This window comes from Antechinus flavipes, chromosome 6 (assembly GCF_016432865.1).
Source record: "Antechinus flavipes isolate AdamAnt ecotype Samford, QLD, Australia chromosome 6, AdamAnt_v2, whole genome shotgun sequence".
In the NCBI taxonomy this organism is placed as follows: Eukaryota; Metazoa; Chordata; class Mammalia; order Dasyuromorphia; family Dasyuridae; genus Antechinus; species Antechinus flavipes.
The window spans coordinates 26,965,291-26,985,682 of NC_067403.1; the positions used below are offsets into that span (position 1 = coordinate 26,965,291).

Below are 20,392 nucleotides of genomic sequence, written 5' to 3' on the forward strand. Positions count from 1 at the left end.
CCTGACTCCAGGCTTAGAGCTCTAACCACCTAGCTGCCCTTTGGATTTTTAGGATAACATTCTCCTATAGTTGCTGTCAAAACCTTCTCAAAGAGATGTGACAAAACACATCCCAGCCAAAATTTCATCACCACTTGAGTACTTCTTCCTTGGCAATACCCGAGGGATGAGGAACTTTTCTTTGCATGAGTGCATGAGCACATATCCCATTTTTCTTATGCCATCCATTCCACATAGTTCCAACTGAAATTTGAGTCCCTTAAGGGCAGAGATTGAGTTCCCAGAGGCAGGATCACTGAGACATTTGGCAGCCTCACCCCATTTAGAACCCTAAATGGGCACTTCCTTTCCCGATTATTTACACTTCCACATCACCTCTAACTGTTTCTGAAATCACAAGTACATAGTTGCTATATACAATCCTTCACATTTCCTCCACAGTATCTAACATTGTGCCATAGCCATGGTAAGAAGTCAATAAATATGTCCAGATGGTGTTGAAACAAACTCGGACAATTAAAGTAGAGGAAGTCACGAGTTATAAACAATACAAGTCACCTAATTCAACAAATGTCTTTTTTTTATTAAAGCTTTTTTATTTACAAGATATATACAGGGTTAATTTTTCAGCATTGACCCTTGCAAAACCTTCTGTTCCAACTTTTCCCCTCCCCTAGATGGCAGCTTGACCAATACATGTTAAATATATCAAAATATATGTTGAATCCAATATACATATTTATAGTTATCTATTTCACAAATATCTTAAATATTGTTGAATTACAGCAAGTCAAGTCAGCTAGCTTTTATTAAGTTACCCACGAAGTGTCAGACATGCTAATCACCAGGGTTACAAAGAAAGGCAAAAAATATCCCTGCTCTCAAGAAGTTCACAGTTGAACGTGGAAGACAACATGCAAACAATTAGGGAAGATAGATACGGGATAAACTGAAGGTGATCTCAGAAGGAAGGGGATTAAAAATAGGGAGGACTGGGAAAGGTTTCTGGCAGAAAGTAAGACTTCACCTGAGACTTGAAGGAAACTAGGAGGCAGAAATGAAGAGGAAGTTAGTTTCAGACATGGAGGAGAATTGATGAAAATGCTTGATGTTGGTAGATAAGAGTGTCATGTGTGAAGAACAGTAAGATCAATCTCGTTTACTAAACGATAACAAAGTTCAAAGCAATATGCTAGGCACTGTGACTGCAAAGACTAAAAAAAAATTCTCCAAGGAGATTGATTACATTTTACTCTCTACATAACTTGGAGCTAGGGACTCATAATTTATGACTATTTCCTTGTACCACTGTTTCCTGTTTCACTTCCCAGGGCACCCTTCTAAATTACAGTTTGTGCTGTAAGAGAAGAGAAAAGGAGAGGAAGTCTTCTCTTCCTTGGCCCAAAGCCCACCTTCCAATTCCAGATCAAAATGTTTCTTCAAAGCTGCTCTGATTTACTAGCTTCCCATGGTTCTGCCCATAAGATAGCCTTGAATTTAGTTTTCCTGCTTCTGGGATTATAGATTCCTGGCCAGCTTCTTTGAATTGCCCTATTCTTTAAGCCCGGGTCAACATATAGGATCAGAGATCGACAACTAGCTTTTTTTGTTTTTTTGTTTTTGTTGTTTTAGAAGCCATCTAATGCCCAGCTTCTTAAACTGTGGGTCATAACTGCATATGGAGTCTTGTAACTGAATGTGGAGGAAGTGAAATTATAACTTGCTATTATTAAATGTTTCATTTATGTTACTTTATATACCCGAGCCATATAACAATTTCTCTGCATGAGCGGAGAAAGCTCAAGATGCTCTGGCAAAATCCCCCTCACCTTATTTTCTAGAAGCAGAGATTTGAGGCTCCAAGAGATTGAGTGACAGGTCCTGGAAAAGCTATTCTATCCTCAACGATAGACATGAAAGTGGATTCTAAAACCTGGCCGGTGCCCTACTGGATTATGTTATAGGGTGATTGGTCAATTAGTCGTGCTATACAGTGGTTCTCAAAGTCTGGTCCAGAGCATCCTGGGAATCTCTGAAATCCTTTCAGAGAGTCTACAAATTCATAATTAGTTTTTATTTCTAATGTGATCAATATCTATAATTATAACCCACATAAACAAAACCTCTTTGGTTTTGTTTTTAATAGGAAAAGGATATTGAGAACAAAAGTTTGAGGACCACTACTATGCAATATAAGTATCTATTGAGCACTTTCTACGTAGTAAATTCTAGGCTACATTCTGGGAATATAAAGAAAGGCAATAACATTTTCCCTAGCCGCAAAGAGCTCACAATCTATTGGAGGAGATAGTATGGAATAAAACTATGTGCATGGAAGATATAAATAGAGTTGGTGAAGAATAATCTCCAGAGGCAAAACTATTTGTATTCAAAACCCCAGGGAAATCCGCTAACACCCCCATTTTTTTCCTTCATGGGATTTAGTCAAAGTGGCTACTTCCAAACTTCTCATCTTCATCATCTAATTGCTATCTCCCCTGTATTCTTTATAGGATATAAGCTACTTAGATATTATTACATCTAAGTCTATTATATTAGATAATAGAAGCTATTTAACTCTCCTGTACAAGGTCTATGGGATAGATTGAATATTATTGACACAGATTGCTGAAAGGTCCCCTGATGCCGTTTGTGGCTTTTAAAATTTTTGATCTTTGGCTGAATGAATGGAAAAAATATTAAGTGTTAATTATGTATAAAATACTGAGCTAAACTCTAGGAATACAAACGGACTAATAAGACGGCCCCTTCTCTGAGAGACTCGCTTTCTAAGGGGCAAGAAAGGCAACATACGTGAAAGGTTTCGGTCACAAGTCACATTATAAAAGTTCTCAAAGTCCTCAGGGTGCTGTGGCAGCAGCAAATAGCCCTGCCTCTTCTTTAATGTCATTTTTACCTGATAAAATCAGGTTACTCTCTGGTGATTTAAGCATTGGGGAAAGCATAAGGACTGGGATGGCCGGAACTTTCCTCTGCAGATTTTTAGCAGCTGTGGGGGGGGGATCAGGGTAAGGGGCTGGGAGAGTGAGAAGTGGGTCCGAGGGGCTGTGTTCCTGCGGCTGTTGAGTTCACCTGCTGAGCAGGAGCAGTTGGTCGGCTGTGGTCATGGGGAGGGTTTCTCAAAGCGATGGCTTTTCTCAGGGAAGCCAGGCTAGGCGTTTGAGGGCACTGCGGTTCCTAGGGGTCAGTGTCTTTTGACTGGTGGAACACAGACACCTTCTTTCTCTCCTTGGGGGGATCACGCGGCTTCAGCCAGGCTACCTTGCCTGCCCCGGGTGGCCATCGGTCTGCTCTTGGTGGAGAAGGCCCCTTGTGTGCAACAGTCTGAGCTAATGCAGCAGAAGCGAGGGACGCTGTGCCCTCCTGTACCCCCTTCCTTGGTCTCAGCTGGGGGAGTGGCAGGGAAAGTGAGCCCCTTTTCTGGATAGGATTTCCCCTTCTCCGTCTGGTCAGATTTCCATCTGAGTCATACTCAGTAAAGATGGATCTCCCCCAGAAAGAGGGGGCTCCATTCTGAGCCCTCTGCTTCTCCTGATTATTTTATCTTGTCGACTCCATCAGCTCCCAGGTGGAAGAACCAAGACAAATGTTGTGGAAATAGAGAGAAAAAGTTTCCAAGGGGAAGAGAAGTATCAAAAGCTGCTGATAAGTTAAGAAAAATGAGGATAAAAAAAAAAGTCATTAGATTTGGCATTTAAAAGATCACCGGTAACTTTGGATCAGGCCCCAGAACCGTCTGCCTCGGTGTCCGAAGGGAAGTGAGGACCATGCTGGCGCCGCTTGAGTGGCAAGTGCCATCTCCTACCCTCCCTCCCCCAGGGGCCTTGCTGCTTCAGCAGGAGACAGCATGAACAGAGCCGCAGGCTCCGGCCCAGGGCTCTGAGGTGAGGCAGCAGTGATCTAGAAAATGGGGCTCAGGGGTCTTGGCAAGGTCCGGCAGCACCTTCCTGAGCCATTCAGCAGGACTAGAAAGGGGCAGAGGCAAAGCCGGACCCGTGCGAGCTGCTGAAGATGCTGCAATGTCAGTCACTGAACTTGGCGTCTGTGACCCAAGTGAATAATTCCCATGGGAAGCTTCCCACAGCCGCGGCCCGCCCCCATTCACGGGTCCCGATGTGTCCCTTTATCCCGAGGGTACATCCCCAGGGGCTTCCTCCCCAGTGAAGCTCCTCAGGATGGTGGGGAAGGAAGCCTGGGAAGGGAAACATGGAGATGGGGCTGTAGACCAAAAAGTCTGGCAAACTTGGCAATGGCAAAAGCTTTCTGGCAGAGATGCCCGATGCCTCCCTTTCCCCTTTTGCTGTATAGAAATCATTCTCTCAATGACTCCCACCGTGTTTCAGCTCATTCTGCTTTCCCTCCCAGGGTCTTCACAAAGAAATTTACTGTGCTGCCATCTGGTGGATGCAACAAAGTATTGACTCAAATTTTGAGGACAACTTTATGAACAAGAGACCCACATGTGTAGTGTGTGTGTGGTTTGAGGGTTGTGTTCCTCATTCTCCATTCCTCCCGGTGCCCTCCCACAAAAAAAAAATCAGCTCTGTTGTGAAGATGTGTTCTCCCGCTCTTTAAGGCTTTTCAAGCTCTTCCATGAAAAGGAAAATGTCATTAGGAGGGGTTGTACCATAGGCAGGAGATTTCCTACATCTTGAAGCCTTATGTTGGTAGGTTTTTTTAGTTTTATTTTTTTAAATTAAAAAGCATTTATTTTCTTTCTCTTCCATATCACTTCCATTAAAAGGTGAAATAAAATAAATCTCCTGTTACAAATATGCACCATAAAACAAAACAATTTCTCACATTGACCATGCCCAAAAATGTCTCATTCTACATCTTCAATCCATTATCTCTGTGTCAGGAGACAAACAACATAGATAATCGTGTGTCCTCTGGAATCCCGCTGAGTCACTACATTGATTAAAGACCGTAGGTCTTTTAAAGTTGTTTTCTTGTTAAAGTTTTGTTGTTATTGCACAAATTGTCTTCCTGATTCTTCTCACTTCACGTGCATCAGATCATTCAAATCTTCCCAGGTTTCTCCCAACCCATTCCTTTCATCATTTCTTATGGCACAATAGTATTTCTTTTATACTCAAGTTGTTGTTCAGCTCTTCCCCAAATGAGTCTATAGTTCTTATTTCTTATGGCACAGTAGTACTCCTTTTATACTCAGGTTGTTGTTCAGCTCTTCCCCAAATGAGTCTACAGTTCTTTGCCACTTCAAAGAGAGATGTTATATATACTTTGTACAAATGGGCTCCCTCCTCTTTCTTTGATCTTTCAGAATATAGGCTTACCTGGGTTTGTTTTTCCCACAATTCCAATCTACCTCCTTAGTAAGTTTGTCAGGTTTCATATCAGGGAAGGTGAATCTCAATTGCTTTTATTCCACAAAAGGAATCCCTACAAAGATCATCCACTTGCCAAGTTTCAAGGACTTTACTCTCAGCAACATCACCACCTCATCCCTTGCCCCAACATTTAAAGGGAATAGAAAGTAGCTCCTTTTTTCACACAAACATACACTGAGTAATATTTGTAAAGTGATTTGCAAACCTTAAAGAGCCAGATAAGTATATGTCATTATTATTAAAATATTGGGAAGAAGCATAAGATAGGGCTGTTTGGCTAATTTTTTAAAAATCAGGTTTAAATTGGGGCTCTGTCTCCTACTATTGGAGCTCCCTTGGACAAGTTCATCTCTTCAGGTCTCGGTTTCCCTCTTTTGTGTAATATATTTTGAATTACATGACCTTTCTAGCTCTATATCTCTGCTCCTATGAACCCATATGTTGTCACAGCCAAAGGAAAAACTGACCTTAAAGTCCCAGGACAAAGAATGGTGTCCCAGGGGAAGTGAGAAAAGACTGAAATAAGAATCTCCTGCTTCACCAGCAGAAGGGCACTTTTTGTCCCCGTAGCTATCATAAGGTAAAAGAGGCAAGAGCGCCCTTCCTAGTGACTAGCCGTGGCAGATGGCAGACTTCTTTCGATGACCTTCAGGGGAGCCCAGGCCTGCCAACATTGTGGGACTCCCGGTTATCACGCCATCCATCATCTTGTACAGAGTCTCCACCCAACGTGCTGGGAGTGTCCGGGATCTTGATCGAGAGCCCAGATAACATGGCCGGCCATCTCCAACCCCTCCCTCCCCCCCCTCCCCGATTACAGCCTTTCTTCCCCTTCCTTGACACAATTCCTCATTTGTAAGGGGCAGCGGCAGCCGGCTCACGCCCACCATGCACCTCTCCATCCATCGCCCTTTGGGTGACTCTTGCAAGACTGTGGCATTTCGTGACTCCCGGCCATAAAGTCACAGAAGGAATATTGTTGTTTTAAAAAGATGGGCCTTTGTTTCCAGAAGAAGCTTTGGGGGGGTCATTAACAACAAGGCATAATTCTCCCAATCAGTCAAAGCCCACTCCTCCTGTCAACCACAGGCCCTTAATGTACATTATTTGTCGACAGTAAGATTAAGACACAACCATGGGGTTCTCCCATTTCTTTGATCTCGGATATTAAAGTGAACTGAATCATGTTAGTATCAGAAATACTAAGGAAAAAACTGCAAAGATTACTTGTAACCAATAGAAGTGTTGTCGTGGGTAGAATACCTGGTGGCTGAAGAAAACTCTCATCCCAGGGCAGCTATAGGGAGTGCCCAAGATAGCGCCCTGGAGTCTGGAGGACCTGCATTCAAATCCAGCCTCAGTAGATATTTGAATCTGACTAGCAGTATGACTCCGGGCAAGTCACTTAATTTCCAAAAAGAAAAAAATCTGTAATGAACAGAGCACTGGTTTTCAAATCAAAGGTCCTGGATTCAAATCCTACCTCTAATCACTGACTGAAATTGAGCAAATCATCATAAAATTGAATGGACTGAACAGTAGCCCCAAGGTCTGCCCTTGTGTTCTGAACTCTCTTCTCTCCACTTCATGGAATCACTGGGCTTAAGAACTAGTGAATTCCCTAGGAGGAAGAACATATCAATTCTAAAGATCTTTAAATACTAAGAAGGATCTTAAAATTAATGTAATTAATTAATTGTGTCTGATTTTATTCATCGATTCCGAGAAATCTTTGGGCTTAGTAGGCAAAAGGTATTCATTGAATGCTTTTCCTCTGTTTGATCTTCTAATACATTATTAAATCCCACCCTGTCTCTGTCTTTCAGTCATTAGCAGGCTGACTTCTTTAAAACAAAGCATCTGGACTTTAGTATTCTATTGTCTGAAAAACTTAATCCCACAGACTAGTTACCAACAGTATTTTAAAAATTCTTCCTAAAAGAAGAGCAGGAGAACTTGGAATTACACAATTGAAAAGCAGACCCATTTCAAAAGCTGGCTAGAAATGCCCAATCTCTGTTTCTGGTACTATCTCTGTGTCTCTGTGTCTCTCTCTGTCTCTCTGTCTCTCTCTGTCTCCGTGTGTGTGTGTGTGTGTGTGTGTGTGTGTGTGTTTGTGTCTGTCTGTCTGTCTGTCTCTCTCTGGTTCTCCCACTACAACTCCCCACTTCAAGGTCTCTCTCTTCCCATTCTCTCTCTCTTTCCCACACTCCCACCATCTCTCTATCTAGGAACATTTCTGCTCTTGAATCCAACTTCTTTTCCTTTCTACTGGCCAATGTAGATTGGATGAGACCAAGGACAAGATGAACTCTAACCCAAGACTTAAAAGGAGATTTCTTCCTATTTTTCCCTCTCACATCTCTGGCACGTACCCAGAACTCCAAAGTGTTCTCTGACTCCGCTGGCCATTTCTCCATCCTTTCCTACTGGGAAAGGCCATTTGCTTGAAGGGAAACTAAATCAATAAAACAGAGATGACCTGCTGATGGATGTCGGGCGTCACTGTTCCTTGCTAAGGCTGGGGATGAGCAAAACTACCTCTGGCTACTTTCGCTTGGAAAAGGCAGTTCAGCTCCTGGCTCCATTACCTTCCATTATGTCTTGTAAATTGCCTTCCAGTCTGTCTTCTTGTTGTGTGCTCAGCCATATGCAGTTCAGTTGAATTCAACAAATAAACGTTAAAAGTCCCTACTAAGCGCCTTCCTTATGCTTACACCCACAGATTCCCACAATCATCTTCAGTGCCACAAAACAGGTTTTTCTTCTACTTTAAGTAAATGACAATGAGTAAATTCATACCACCATTTAGCCTCCACGCGTAACCCAGAGCAGATTTCATCCATTAAAAACAGGAATAAAGCAGAGAGAGCCAGAAATAGATGAACACATTCATTTGGATGCTATTTGCTTTTCTCTTGTGTAAACCAGATGATGATTGAGAGGGATTTGCTCTTTGCTTTTCTCTTTGTTGCTCTTTCTAATCCAAAGGGAAAGAAAATTCAGGGAGCTCTACTCTGGATTGTCCCCATTCAGCTAGCTACGAAAAGAAATCGGGAAACTACACATTTTACTCTTTCCAAGTACATTTTATTTTCCTAAGTTCAAAAACCATCAGGTATAGACTTCTCGTTTTCAGGCTATATATTGGACATCCAATAATATTAATTTGGCACAAATATATTTAGCATCTACCATGAGGAGACTTTAACGTCGGCCATATAAAAGTCGTCCCTGTATATAACTCTCTGTGACCGAACATAGCTTTTTTTCCTTTGGTTTTAGAAATGAAGTCACTAACTAATGAAAATGGAACAGAAGTAGGTTTGAATTTGTGTGATCTAAAGACAAAATTCTCTCAGGAAGAGTTACTAAGTAAAAATTAATGTAGATACCAGCCCTTCCAAGGCTAAATATAAATACATGAGTCATTACCTGTTCAGGAGCAGGTCCCACAACCTTGGACATTAGAGCCAGTTTTATTGAGAGATGGAATGTAGGTGGAGGAGGGAATAAAGGAGGTCCGGAGAGAAACAAACAAACAACAAAAAAAGCAAGCAAGCTGAAAACCAGAACAGAGCTTCAACTCTCAAGTGTCTGGAGGTGCACTGCAGCATCCTCCATAAGGTAGAGAGCTAAATCTTTAAGGAAACCAACTTGAGTTGAGTAGAAAAAAAAGTGAATAGAAAAATAAATCATGCAGGGCACCAAGCCAGCCTAATTAGCTTTTCGGGAGTATAATTTTGGAGGAAAACTGTATTTCTTTTCTCCTTTCTCTGAGGAAAAAGAGAAGAGGAGGACATGGAAATTCAACCACAAGAAAGAATTCTGGGAGTCCCCAGAGATAGCCTACCCTTTGCTATTTCATCTCTGAGCAGATTCTGACCCTTGGCCGTGACTCACGAGCAGAGAGGGTTGTGAGTTTATATTACCTCCCAGAGCCAAAGAGTTTGCTCCCTACACTGGTCTTGGTCTCCTTTTCTTTGAAGCCCTTGGAAACTGTCTTCAAATAAGGATGTCAGACTTTTTCTTTTTGTTTCTTCTTTTTCTTTATTTCTCATCTACCAAGTGACGCTACCCCACTGCTTGTAGTTACCATAAGTGTTCTGAAAGTATGGATCTGATCCATCCCCGAGACATAGCTAGGGAAAAAGAAGGGCAAAGCCGGAATGGAAAGGATCGAGAAGAGATTTTCCACAGTATTTTATCTCAATCACGATTATCCAGCAAGTGATGTGTGAATAAGTAGGAGCAGATGGCCAAAAGGTGGGAAGCAGGGGCTGGGAGGAAATTAATTTAGAAATGAGGTAATGTATGTGAAAGTGCTTTAAGCAAATGTAAAGTCTTAAGCCTAGATGCCTATTCCAACAGTAATTCCCCCTGCCCTGGGCTCCCATCCTACTTATTGCCTATGACATAAATTGTGACTTTATATTGTGAGTTATGTGTGTGTGTGTGTGTACCAATTCTTGGAGGAGACACTTAAAGGCACGCACTTCATTTTATACTTTGCCACCTTCCCCATCTCTCCCACTTCCCTTGACCATCACCATACCTGGCCCAGAACCATATTCAAATGGACACTTTATGCCTTAAGAATTATAATTCCATGTAATAAGACCTTTGTTTTGCTAATCAATTACTTTATTAACTTTTTTTAAATAAATTGTCTTTATTAAAGACAGGTTTTATTACATGGAATTATGATTCTTAAGGCATAAATATTGAATTGTGGATTAGCCAAACCACTGGATTCTCTTTCTTCTGTTTCCTTGATTTAGATATTTTATGATAATAATTCTGCCAAAGAATGAATTGGGGGCAAAGAGAGGACACAAAACCAGTGCCTTTCTCCACCTGAAAGGGTTTAAATTAATGGCTAATGTGTGGTTTGGGGATTGTCCAGGATTTTATTTATTCATGAATAAATAACCTTTTTCCTTATAAACATAGACAATATAATTTGTTTTTAAAGTCTCCAGTCCCAGGACAGCTAATTTGTAGAGTGATAGAGCACCAGCCCTGAAATCAGGAAGACCTAAGTTCAAATCTAGCCTCAGACACTTAATATGTCCTGGCTGGGACACCCTGGGCAAGTCACTTAATCCCAATTGCTTCAGCAAAAAAAAAAGAAAGAAAGAAAGAAAAGAAAAGTCTCCAGTCCCTTTCTTTGTGGATGGAATCATAGAAATTCCATCATATTGGTGGATCATTCTGGGAAATATGACTGTGACCTTGGGAGATGGGAGAGAAGAATTTAAAAATAGTGCAGTTGGCCCTTAGGATCAAAGGCTCATAGCTTTCCGGTTAAGAGGAACCTGAAAATACAACTTCCTCATTTTATAGAAGAGGAAGCCAAAACTCAAGGAAGTCAAATAATTTGTTCAAGATCACGTGGGTAGATGTTGTCAAAGCCACAGTTTATACCCAGGTCTTCTGAATCTCAATTTAATCCTCTCTCTGCCATAGAGGTTTTTGAGTAAACAAAGTTAAAGTTAAAGAAAGTTAAGTAGGAGAATGTGTATCTAGAAAATAGAACATTAAGTTGAAAGTAATTCTGTAAGTAGATCCAAGAAAACTACTAAGTTAGAGATGCTTTGAGACCAGAAGTTTGGATCTGGAATTAAATTAGAGAAGACTTCTCCTTTCCAGCACAGTAGAGTACTGAATGAGATGACATTGATTTTGGAAGACTAAAAAAGGAAGAGAAATTGAAAACAATTGGAAAGTATATAGCCAGAAACTATCAAAATCAAGGTCAACATCATATGTATATTTATTGAATTGTTGGTATATAATTTATGTCATGAATTCTTCACACTGTAGTTAACATAGTTTGTAAAACTTTTACAAAGGTAAGGAAGAATTTCTAATACTTTCTGGAGATTAGTTCCAAAAAATATACCATGCTAATTTTAAGATTTTCCTAATTGCTGACAGTTCCTTTCACTGATTCACTATTATAAAATTCAGGCCCATGTTAATAAGAATAGTATTTGGTCTAGAGGAAAATAGGTGTAGAGGAAATGGGGAAAGTGGCTTGGGGGGGGTGGGGAGGGGTGAAAGGGATGAGATGGATCCAAATCCATCTTCACAATCAAAGCAAAAAGAATCTGTCCATTGGTAGCAAAGTAGATCTTCCAGTTGCTGTAGCTGAAAATTTTCATCATGGACGTGACTCTTTCCAACAAGTGAGATAATTTAGGCCAGTTCTAATGACCTTGTGATGAAGAGAGCCATATATCCCCAGAGAGAGAACTGTGGGAACTGGACCACAACATACAATCTCACTCTTTTTGTTTTTGTTTGCTTGCATTTTGTTTTCTTATTTATTTTCTTTCCTTTTTGATCTGATTTTTCTTATGCAGCAAGAGAATTGTATAAATATGTTTACACATATTGGATTTAACATATTTTTACATATATAACATATTGGATTACTTGCCATCTAGGAGACGTTGTTGGGGGAAGGAAGGGAAAATTTGGAACAGAAGGCTATGTAAAGTTCAATGTTGAAAAATTGTCCATCCATATGTTTTGAAAATAAAAAGCTTTAATAAAAGAGAAAAAAGAGAAAATTTTCATTGTTTAGTAAACAGTCATCTTGTGATGATCCTCTTGGATTTTTACCAGGTTGGTCCTCAGAGGATAAACATATTATCTCCAGTTGTCCTGATTTATATCTGGCCACGGGGCCCAGATGGCTCTGGAAGAGAAAGTGAAGCTGATGATTTGACACAACCTTCCATTTAAATCCAATTCACTTGCTTGTCATGGCATCATTTCCCTGATTTCTCTTCAAGAACAAAGGACAAACAGCAAGACTTAGCTTATTGTTGAGCCCATTTTCATTCTTTCCTATTTAATAAAATCTAGTAGGTCCTACACTTAACAACTGTAGTCTTTGGAAATCCAGGGTTACCTTCATAGAAGAAATGGGAATGATATAACTGAATAATTATAGCAGTTACTTACAGAAATTGGCAGTAAACCCTTGGAGATCTATAATCTTAAGGCCTGTATCATAAGATCTCCCTATAATGAACTGCCTTGTAATAAGGTTCTTTTTGATCAGTTTAACTATTTGATTTTTAGAGTGAGCATTTATACCACAGAAATCAGCAAATGCTACAAATTAAGGCTTTATTGTTTCATTGATTGTCTAAACTTAAGTAATGAAAAAATGTTAATAAGAGATTGATTTTTTTAATTAAAGCTTTTTATTTTCAAAAACATATACACGGATAACTGCATAGCCTTGTGTTTCAGATTTTCCCCTCTTTTCCCCCTTCCCAGATGGCGAGCAATCCAATATACGTAATGCATGTTAAAATATATGTTAAATCCAATATGTGAAAACATTTATACAATTAAGAGATTAATTTTAAAAGTATGTCCAGCATACATTTCAGAGAGCCAATTCTTAAATATTTATTTGATCTATAAAGCAGTGAAAGAAATCTTTATGATTTCTACTAAGTGTCTATTTTTATTTATTTATTTTGATGTTTTGTTATTTTTCCAATTATATGTAAATGTGGTTTCCAACTTTTATTTTTGTAAGATTTTAAGTTCCATTTTTTTTCTCCCTCTCTCTCTTGCTTTCCCCTTTCCCTCACTAGCAAGAAATCTGACATAGGTTATAAGTATATATTAATTTTAACATATTTCCATATGAGTCATATTGGGAAAGAAAATCAGAACAAAAAGGGGAAAAAAACCACAAGAAAGAAAAAGCAAGCCAAAAAGAAAAAGAGAAAATAGCATGCTTCGATCCACATTCAGTTTCCACCATTTTCTCTCTGGTTGCAGATGGCATTTTCCACCCAAAGTTTATTGGAATGGCCATGGATCACCCTACTAGTGAAAAGAGTTACATATCATAGTTGATCATTGAATATCTAATATTTTAGAAATAATTTTTTGACTCTTCAACTTTGGGTCTTTGGAAGAAAAATACAACATAATGTCTACTTCAGAACCTTGTAGTTCACATTGATATATCATTCATTTTTTCCCCTCTCCTTTACATTTTCTTTTCCAGATGGTAACCAAAAATAATCCAGATGGGGTGCAGGTGCTGTAAAATGATACAAAGGTAAAGTAGAACAAAGATTTCTATCTGAAGAAACAATTTGGGGTCACAAGAGAGCTATATTTCTTAATTTAGTGTACCGTTCAGAAACACTTTTCAGGTTCTAAAGGTACTGTGTATTGAAGATAAGCTAGAAGTTTCTGTAGATGGGACATCAGTTAACAAAGTTCAGCCTCTATTTCAAAAGCAACGTGGAGCAGCAGCCCTAAAGTCAGGAGGGCTCCAGATCAAATGTGGCCTCCAACACTTGACCCTTGCTAGCTGTGTGACCCCGGGCTCACACACACACACAGTGTTATTTTGATCAGTTCTTTAATGGGGTAAAGGTGGAGAGGGGAAGTGGTCATCCTTTCAATTATCTAACCAGAATGGGTCAAGAGTATCAGTCTATCGAAGCAGAACGTGATTTGGACTAAATTTGGCATTTTCCAGTAACTCCTACACAATAAAGAAAAAAATTTGGGTTTTTCCATAGCTGTTATCCGCACGCTTTCATTAGTCCAAAAGAGATTGATTCAAACTAAAAATAAATGTATACATAAATGTCATATTTATATAAATCATATTTAATGGGTTCAAAGAGAAGTTTATACGGGGTTGAAAGACTAATCGTGAAAGGGCGTTCAGGAAAAATGAAACGGTGGGAAACAGTTATTAATGGAAGTACTTTCAGAGATCACTGAGTAGGAGGGAAGCATAAATGTTGTCCTATAAAAACAATAAAGTTTGTTTTGTTTTGTTTGTTTTCACAATTGTTGATTGAGCCTCTAAGCCACTGGTTTTTTCCCACCTTCCCCCCCAGCTATCTCTTTGAGCCAGTTCACGCTCCACCTGCCGGTTATGTCAACGAAGTCAACAGTTACAAGCTGGAGGAAGAAGACGATGGCGTCAAATCCCAAAGCAAAGAGAGCCAGGAAATCCTCGCGAGGACTGAGGCCAAAAACAGACTGAACAGCGCGCAGGAGCCTTTTTGGCACCATCGCGGCGCCCCCTCCCCGGGGGACCCTCCCGCCATCACGAAGACGGACCCCGCTCCCAACGGCGTGGGCTCGGGCCCGGCTCCGCCCCCCGGCGTCCGGCCCAGTCCGAGCCAGGGCCGCCCAGCCCCTCCCCGCGAGGGTGGCGGCGGGTCTCTGGCCGGCGCCGCGGGCGACGGGGACTCTGAGGGACGCTTTGCTAGAGAAGGTGACCCCGACAAAGGAGATCATCGTCCCGGAGCCGCGGACGAGCCTCGAGTCATCCTGAACGGAGACTCCCTCGCTTCCGGAGAGGGCGCGTGCTCCCCGGAAAGTCCCCACACGCTGGAGGCCCCCGACCACATCCTCCAGCTCCCGGTCCCCGACTATCCCCAGGTGGAGGTGCGGGTGACTGGCCACAACGCCGATGAAAGTGGCGGCCATTTCCTGGGCAACCACATCCAGCCCGAGCCCGCGGACAGAGCGGATTTTGCAAATGGAGGCCACCTGTCGGAGCGGTCCTTTTCCAAAAGGAGGAGCTGGGACTCGTTACACGAAGCCATTAAAACTGAAGCCTTAACTGTTGACTTGGAGGAGGACGGGGCGAAGCGGGAGCCCGAGTGGAGCTGCGACCAGGAGGATGCTGCCGTGGCGGAAGCGCTCGCGGCCCTCGAAGCTGCCACGGCAGGGGAGGAGGGCGAGGAGGGGTACTAGGGAGAAGGGCTTACCTCTGCTCGGGCGGGAGGGGGACCGGATCCCACAGGTAAGTAAGCCACCGCCCGGACGGAAGCGGACATCCGGGAGATGCCTTAGTTCCCTCGGCTGGGCCGGCTGGAAGCCTCTGGCGCCCAAGGAGAATCACCAGACTGACCTCAGCACTTAGCCCCGGGCTCGGTACTCAGTAGGTGCTTAATAATGGAGTTATCGCCTATCCCCCGGGAACATGAAAAGGATCTGTGGTAAACGTGCTCTTAAACAACAAGCAGCGCCTTCTCCCCCTCCCCCCAAGAACACGGCGAAGGCTCCCCCACGGCCGACTCCTCCCCGGCGGTTACGGGGCGAGCCGCTGCTAAATCACGCCCTCCGGTCCCAGAGGGCTGATGCGCTCCGGGAAGTGTCCGAGGCTGTCCAGACTGGGGCTTGCTTGCAGTAGGAACTGGGTCCAGAATAACCACCGGCTGACGTGGAACTTGTAAAAATTGTCCGGGCTCAAGGTGAAGCCGAATCAATTGGTGAATAAATGATTGGCCCCAGTGGGGATGGCTCGGAGAGCTTGACCTTCACTTTTTTCCCACGACTATACCTCTCTCCTTTAAAAATCGGGGGGCGGGTTCACAACAGCAGCTGATTGTGGCTGCCCCTCAGATTTTGTCTCCATTTGCTCAGTCCGCCCCAGAGGGCAGAGTAGGGGTAGAGTTGCGAAGTGGCAAGACAATGTAAGGAAGAGTCGCTATAATGAAAAGGGGCCGCTTTGGGGGAGAACAGGGATCCATCGCCGATGTCTTCACACAAAGGCGATCCCTTGTTAGCAGAGGGGATTGTTGGTAAGGTGAGGTTGGACCAGATAGTCTTCTAAGGCTGGGGTTTGTGTGTGCGTGTGAGAGAGAGACAGACAGACAGACAGAGTGGGGAAGGGAAGCAGAAAGAGAGAGAGACAATACAAAGAAAAGAGGACAGAAAGAGAAAGAAAGAAAAAGATAAAGGGAGAAGGGAAGGAAGAGAGGTGAGGAGGGGGAGAAAGAGAGAGAGTGTGAGTGCATGTGTTAGAGTTTGTGGTTCTACTTACGGTGGAAGGACACAGGTCATTTTCCCCTCGCTAGCTAAGTATTAATATTACTGGAAAGTATTAAGAAATGTATATAGAAAAGTTGCTCTAGAAAAGGCCCCAAAGGGAAGGCAGACCGAGTGCCTCTGTTCACACCAGCCCTGGGAAGGAGTCCTTGAATTGGCTTCCTTTCTTTGCCACTGCCCCTTTGCGTGGCCCCCTCGCCAGTCCTTTTGAAGGACCTGTGATTGCGTGAGCAGCCTACTCTGTAAACATCCAGGAACCCTGATATACCTCACAAGCATTTATGATAGTAAGCAGAGTTGGGAAATTTGCGTTCAATAAAAAGGTAAAACCTTAAAAAGAGCCACGTACTCCCTCCCAAGTCCTGCTGTGGAGAAGATCCGCGTTCACCCGTGCTCCTGTGCAGTGCACCCCCAAAAGGGTGCCTGTGCGTTTTCCCACTCACCTGCCCCGTAGTATGATGCTTAGGACAGTTCTGTGTGTAAAAAGTAGACAGCTCTGGGATAGACATTCAGGGATCCAATACACATTTGTTAAGTACTTCCTAGGGGCACAACATTGTGCTGGGAGCCATGGAAGATGAAAAAATGACCCAGCTTGCTTTGGAGACCTTTATAATCCTGTGGCTGGGTCATGGATCGCATCCTTTAGTAGGTTTAAGAGGCGCCTAAAAATAATTGCTTAATATCGGAGCGGCCGTTAATAAATCCTCGTTACACCCAAAGTTATCCCTTGCAAAACTCCTCAGGGCTTGGCCGTTTGTTTTGGAGAGAAAAGGGTGAGATGACACACGAGTGTTCAGAAGATCCCGTTGACATTCTGAATTTCCTTTCAAGTTTTTAGTTTGGGTTGAAGACAAGGTTCAGACGGCTACTGCAGACCCTTCCCTCGGGCTCTTGAGGGTCCTCCATGTTCCCAGTGAGGTAAAAGAGAAATCCAAAGAAAGGAGAGAGAGGAGAAATCACGCTGACCGACTCTCCTCGGCCCAGATGGCCAGTGGCCAGGCTCCATTAATGTAACTCTTTGTCTGTGGTGCCTTCGAGTAGCCTCCTCTACGCCAATAGGAGGATGGCTATTTCTAAGCCAAGTGGGGGAGGGATGGGGAACAAGGTTTTGGAGCAATCCAAAAAAAATTCTTTTAAATATATCTCCTCGATATGTGAGGAAGGAAAGAATACAGAGGAAAACCCAATAATGGCATGATTGCTTTTTTCATATCTCCAGAATGCTTCAGGGGAAGAGAACTGAATTCTGAAGTCCACGTGAGAGTAGCTTGGTAATATTTTATAGATTTTTATATCAATCACTACTAAAGAAAGACAAAGATGGCTGGGCAAAACAGGGATTTCAGGATACTCTGCCGAACCTCAGTCCCTCGCTCTAATATCTGTTGCACGGAACTCGGGATGGCAGAAAAGTTGGCACTCTCATGTAAGATTTTGCAGCGGCTGGATGCACGTGCCTACTAGCTCTATTGATTCCTGAATGAATGTATTCATGTTTGCAAAATGTTTTCAGGTCTTTGAAATCTCTGAGTAGAGATTTGGTGGGAACCCATTAAAAGAAGTAGCATTCAGGGCAGCCGGGTGGTGCAGTGGCTAGAGCACCAGCTCTGAAGTCAGGAGGGCCTGAGTTCAAATCTGGCCTCAGACACTTAACACTTCCTAACTTGTGATCCTAAGCAAGTCACTTAACCCCAACTGCCTCAGGGGAAAAAAAAAATGTAGTGGTTGAGTTCCCAGAGATGGTTACTTGGCAAATTACATCATTTGAATGTACATATTTAAATACAATTATCTTCACACTTAATTTTTGATATATAATCTGTGCATTGTACATAAATAAACTGGGCTAGATATTTGCCATTTCTTTATATAAAGGAGTTCATTTATCGGGTGCATATAAAAACACAGTTAATCTCTTTGGCATTACAACTTTCCCATTGCAGTTGTGATGTATTGGAGGTTGGCATAAGAAATTAAATGGGAGTTTGGGGGAAGTTTTGCAGAAGCCATGCAAAGCCCAGCAGACTACTCTGAGCTATGACCAAATATGTAATCCAAATTTTAAAATGAGATACTGCAAACACCCTACAGAAGAAAAGAAAAAATTCAGGTTTCTTCTCTGGTACGAAGAGGGCCAAAAAATCTTAGGCACATTTTCCAGATCAGGAGGGTGCTGCACCCCTGATCGCAGCCATGGGGGAGGGCTGACTGTGTTTCTGGGTCACTTAGACAAAGTGTTTATTGCTAGCAGAAGCACCCAGGAAAAGTTCCAGGGCATATCCAGAGCAAGATAAAAACAATGTTCTGAGACAGCGACAATCTGAGCAACTGTTTTTTAATGGAGCACATAACATTGCTGATAATAAATTGTTGGGACAACTCGTTTAATTTTTTGTTTTTGTTCCTCTCTGCCCCCTTGTCATTCTCTCCATCTTAAAAAAAAATCTTATCGCTTTCTTCAGTCATTAACAGAGCTAGGGCGTCAAAAATTAAAATATTCTCCAAAGTGATTCCATGAGGAAGGGTTTCTTCCTTTTCCTCCCTAGTTATCCCAACATCAGGCGATAGCTGAAAGAGTGAAACATATTCACTCCCTTCCCTCCATAGTCCTAATTTCCACGTTCCAAGTACATGATGCAGCATATGGGATTGGGGATTAGGATGACCCGTTTTTAATCCTGCTTCACACACTTAATAATTAGGGACATTTATCCACTCCCTGCCTCAGTCTTCTCACCTGTAAATAATGGGAATGAACCTGATGTCTTCTAGCAGTCCCACTCTGATCTATGGTCCCATGACTTGAGTTCACCTATTCTTGCACAGACCGAACCCTTTACCCTGCTTTTATTCTTAATAAACAATGATTCCTGTTTGTACAGCAATGAGTTGGCATGATAAAAATGTGGAAACTCCTTTGCTACTCTTTCCGCTACCGTGGAACCTCATTCATTTGGGCTCCAGTCATTCGACAACGTACGTGATGACTGGACTAGAATTTACCTTTGCTTCTCAAATCCTTACTCTGTAAATAATGCAATTTACTTATGCAAACAAGACCTCTGACAACATACTTTTCAATCAGATGGATGCATTAGCTGTTTGACTATGGGCAAGTCAATTTTCCTCTTTGACTTTCAGTTTATCTCTAAAATGAAGGAATTATTAGAATAATAATGATGTTGATCTCAGAAAAGCTCTTCTCTTCTAGCCCTGACTTGCTGTGATCCTATTACAGAAAAAAACATCTTAGCCATTTTATATATGAAAACTATACACAATTTATTCTTACCTGTTCATTAAAATGGGTACCCTGAAGGTTTCTAGTAAGCAACTTTGTTTACATAGTTCAAGCTTCTGTATGTACTGGAAAATCATTGTGTGGCCTTGCTTTAAAAACACCATAATTCATCATTTTAACAGACAGACTGGTCTTTTCAGTTGATTTATTGAATCAGGAGATTTTACTATATCCAGGTAAAAACCATGCAGGTAATGAGGGAGATTGAGGAACCTATAGCAACTGTGTCTATAAAATAAGACTATCTATATATTAACAACAGCTTGGATCAGGGAACAAAAAACCAGACTGGTCCACTAAGTTCTTAGGGAAATGAGTGTTCGAAGGTTCATTTAAGAAGCTCTACCATGTAAGCTCCTTGATTACAAGGATACCTCATTTTTCATCTCTGTATCTCGAGTCCCTTTTTATCTTTGTATTTCTAGTGCCTTTACAGACAGCTGGCACTTAATAAATGTTCGTTGACTTGAACTGAATTTGACTGATTTTTTTAATCACCCTGAACTCAAGCTTCTCTGTTAGAAAAATATTATGAAATACATCATGTTATTTTACTTTCCCAGATCCCGAAGGCAAAAACAAACTACATGGAGCAATATTTCTTGACGCCTGCTCATCACTCCCAGTTCATAGAGTCTGGATGATACTGGGCATTGTAAAACTACATTCGTGCATTTTCAGCATCTTTGTTGAAACTTTCCAAAGGTCCCAAGGTTGAATGCAGGCAATAGGAATTAGAGGGTGTCTTGCTTAGAATAGCATGGCATAAAATATCATGAATGACAGATACAAAAGCAGCATGGTCTTTGGTTTCTAAGCTATCAAGAGATCAATGATGGCCATGCTGATAAAAATAGATGGAGACTGACCT

The 20,392-nt window shown here is 41.9% G+C and overlaps 1 protein-coding gene across 3 annotated transcripts in view; it reads left to right on the forward strand.

Annotated features, from left to right (window-relative positions):
• Window positions 1–19,992, forward strand: part of C6H4orf19 (chromosome 6 C4orf19 homolog) — a 90,555-nt gene extending 70,563 nt beyond the window's left edge. For all 3 annotated transcript variants that reach the window (XM_051967384.1, XM_051967387.1, XM_051967385.1), the window contains 2 exons: window positions 13,420–13,473; window positions 14,273–19,992. In XM_051967384.1, coding sequence (XP_051823344.1) covers window positions 13,442–13,473; window positions 14,273–15,140 — 900 coding nt within the window. In that variant the 5' untranslated portion in view covers window positions 13,420–13,441 and the 3' untranslated portion in view covers window positions 15,141–19,992. The remainder of the gene's footprint in view (window positions 1–13,419; window positions 13,474–14,272) is intronic.
• The last annotated feature ends 400 nt before the right edge of the window (window positions 19,993–20,392 follow it).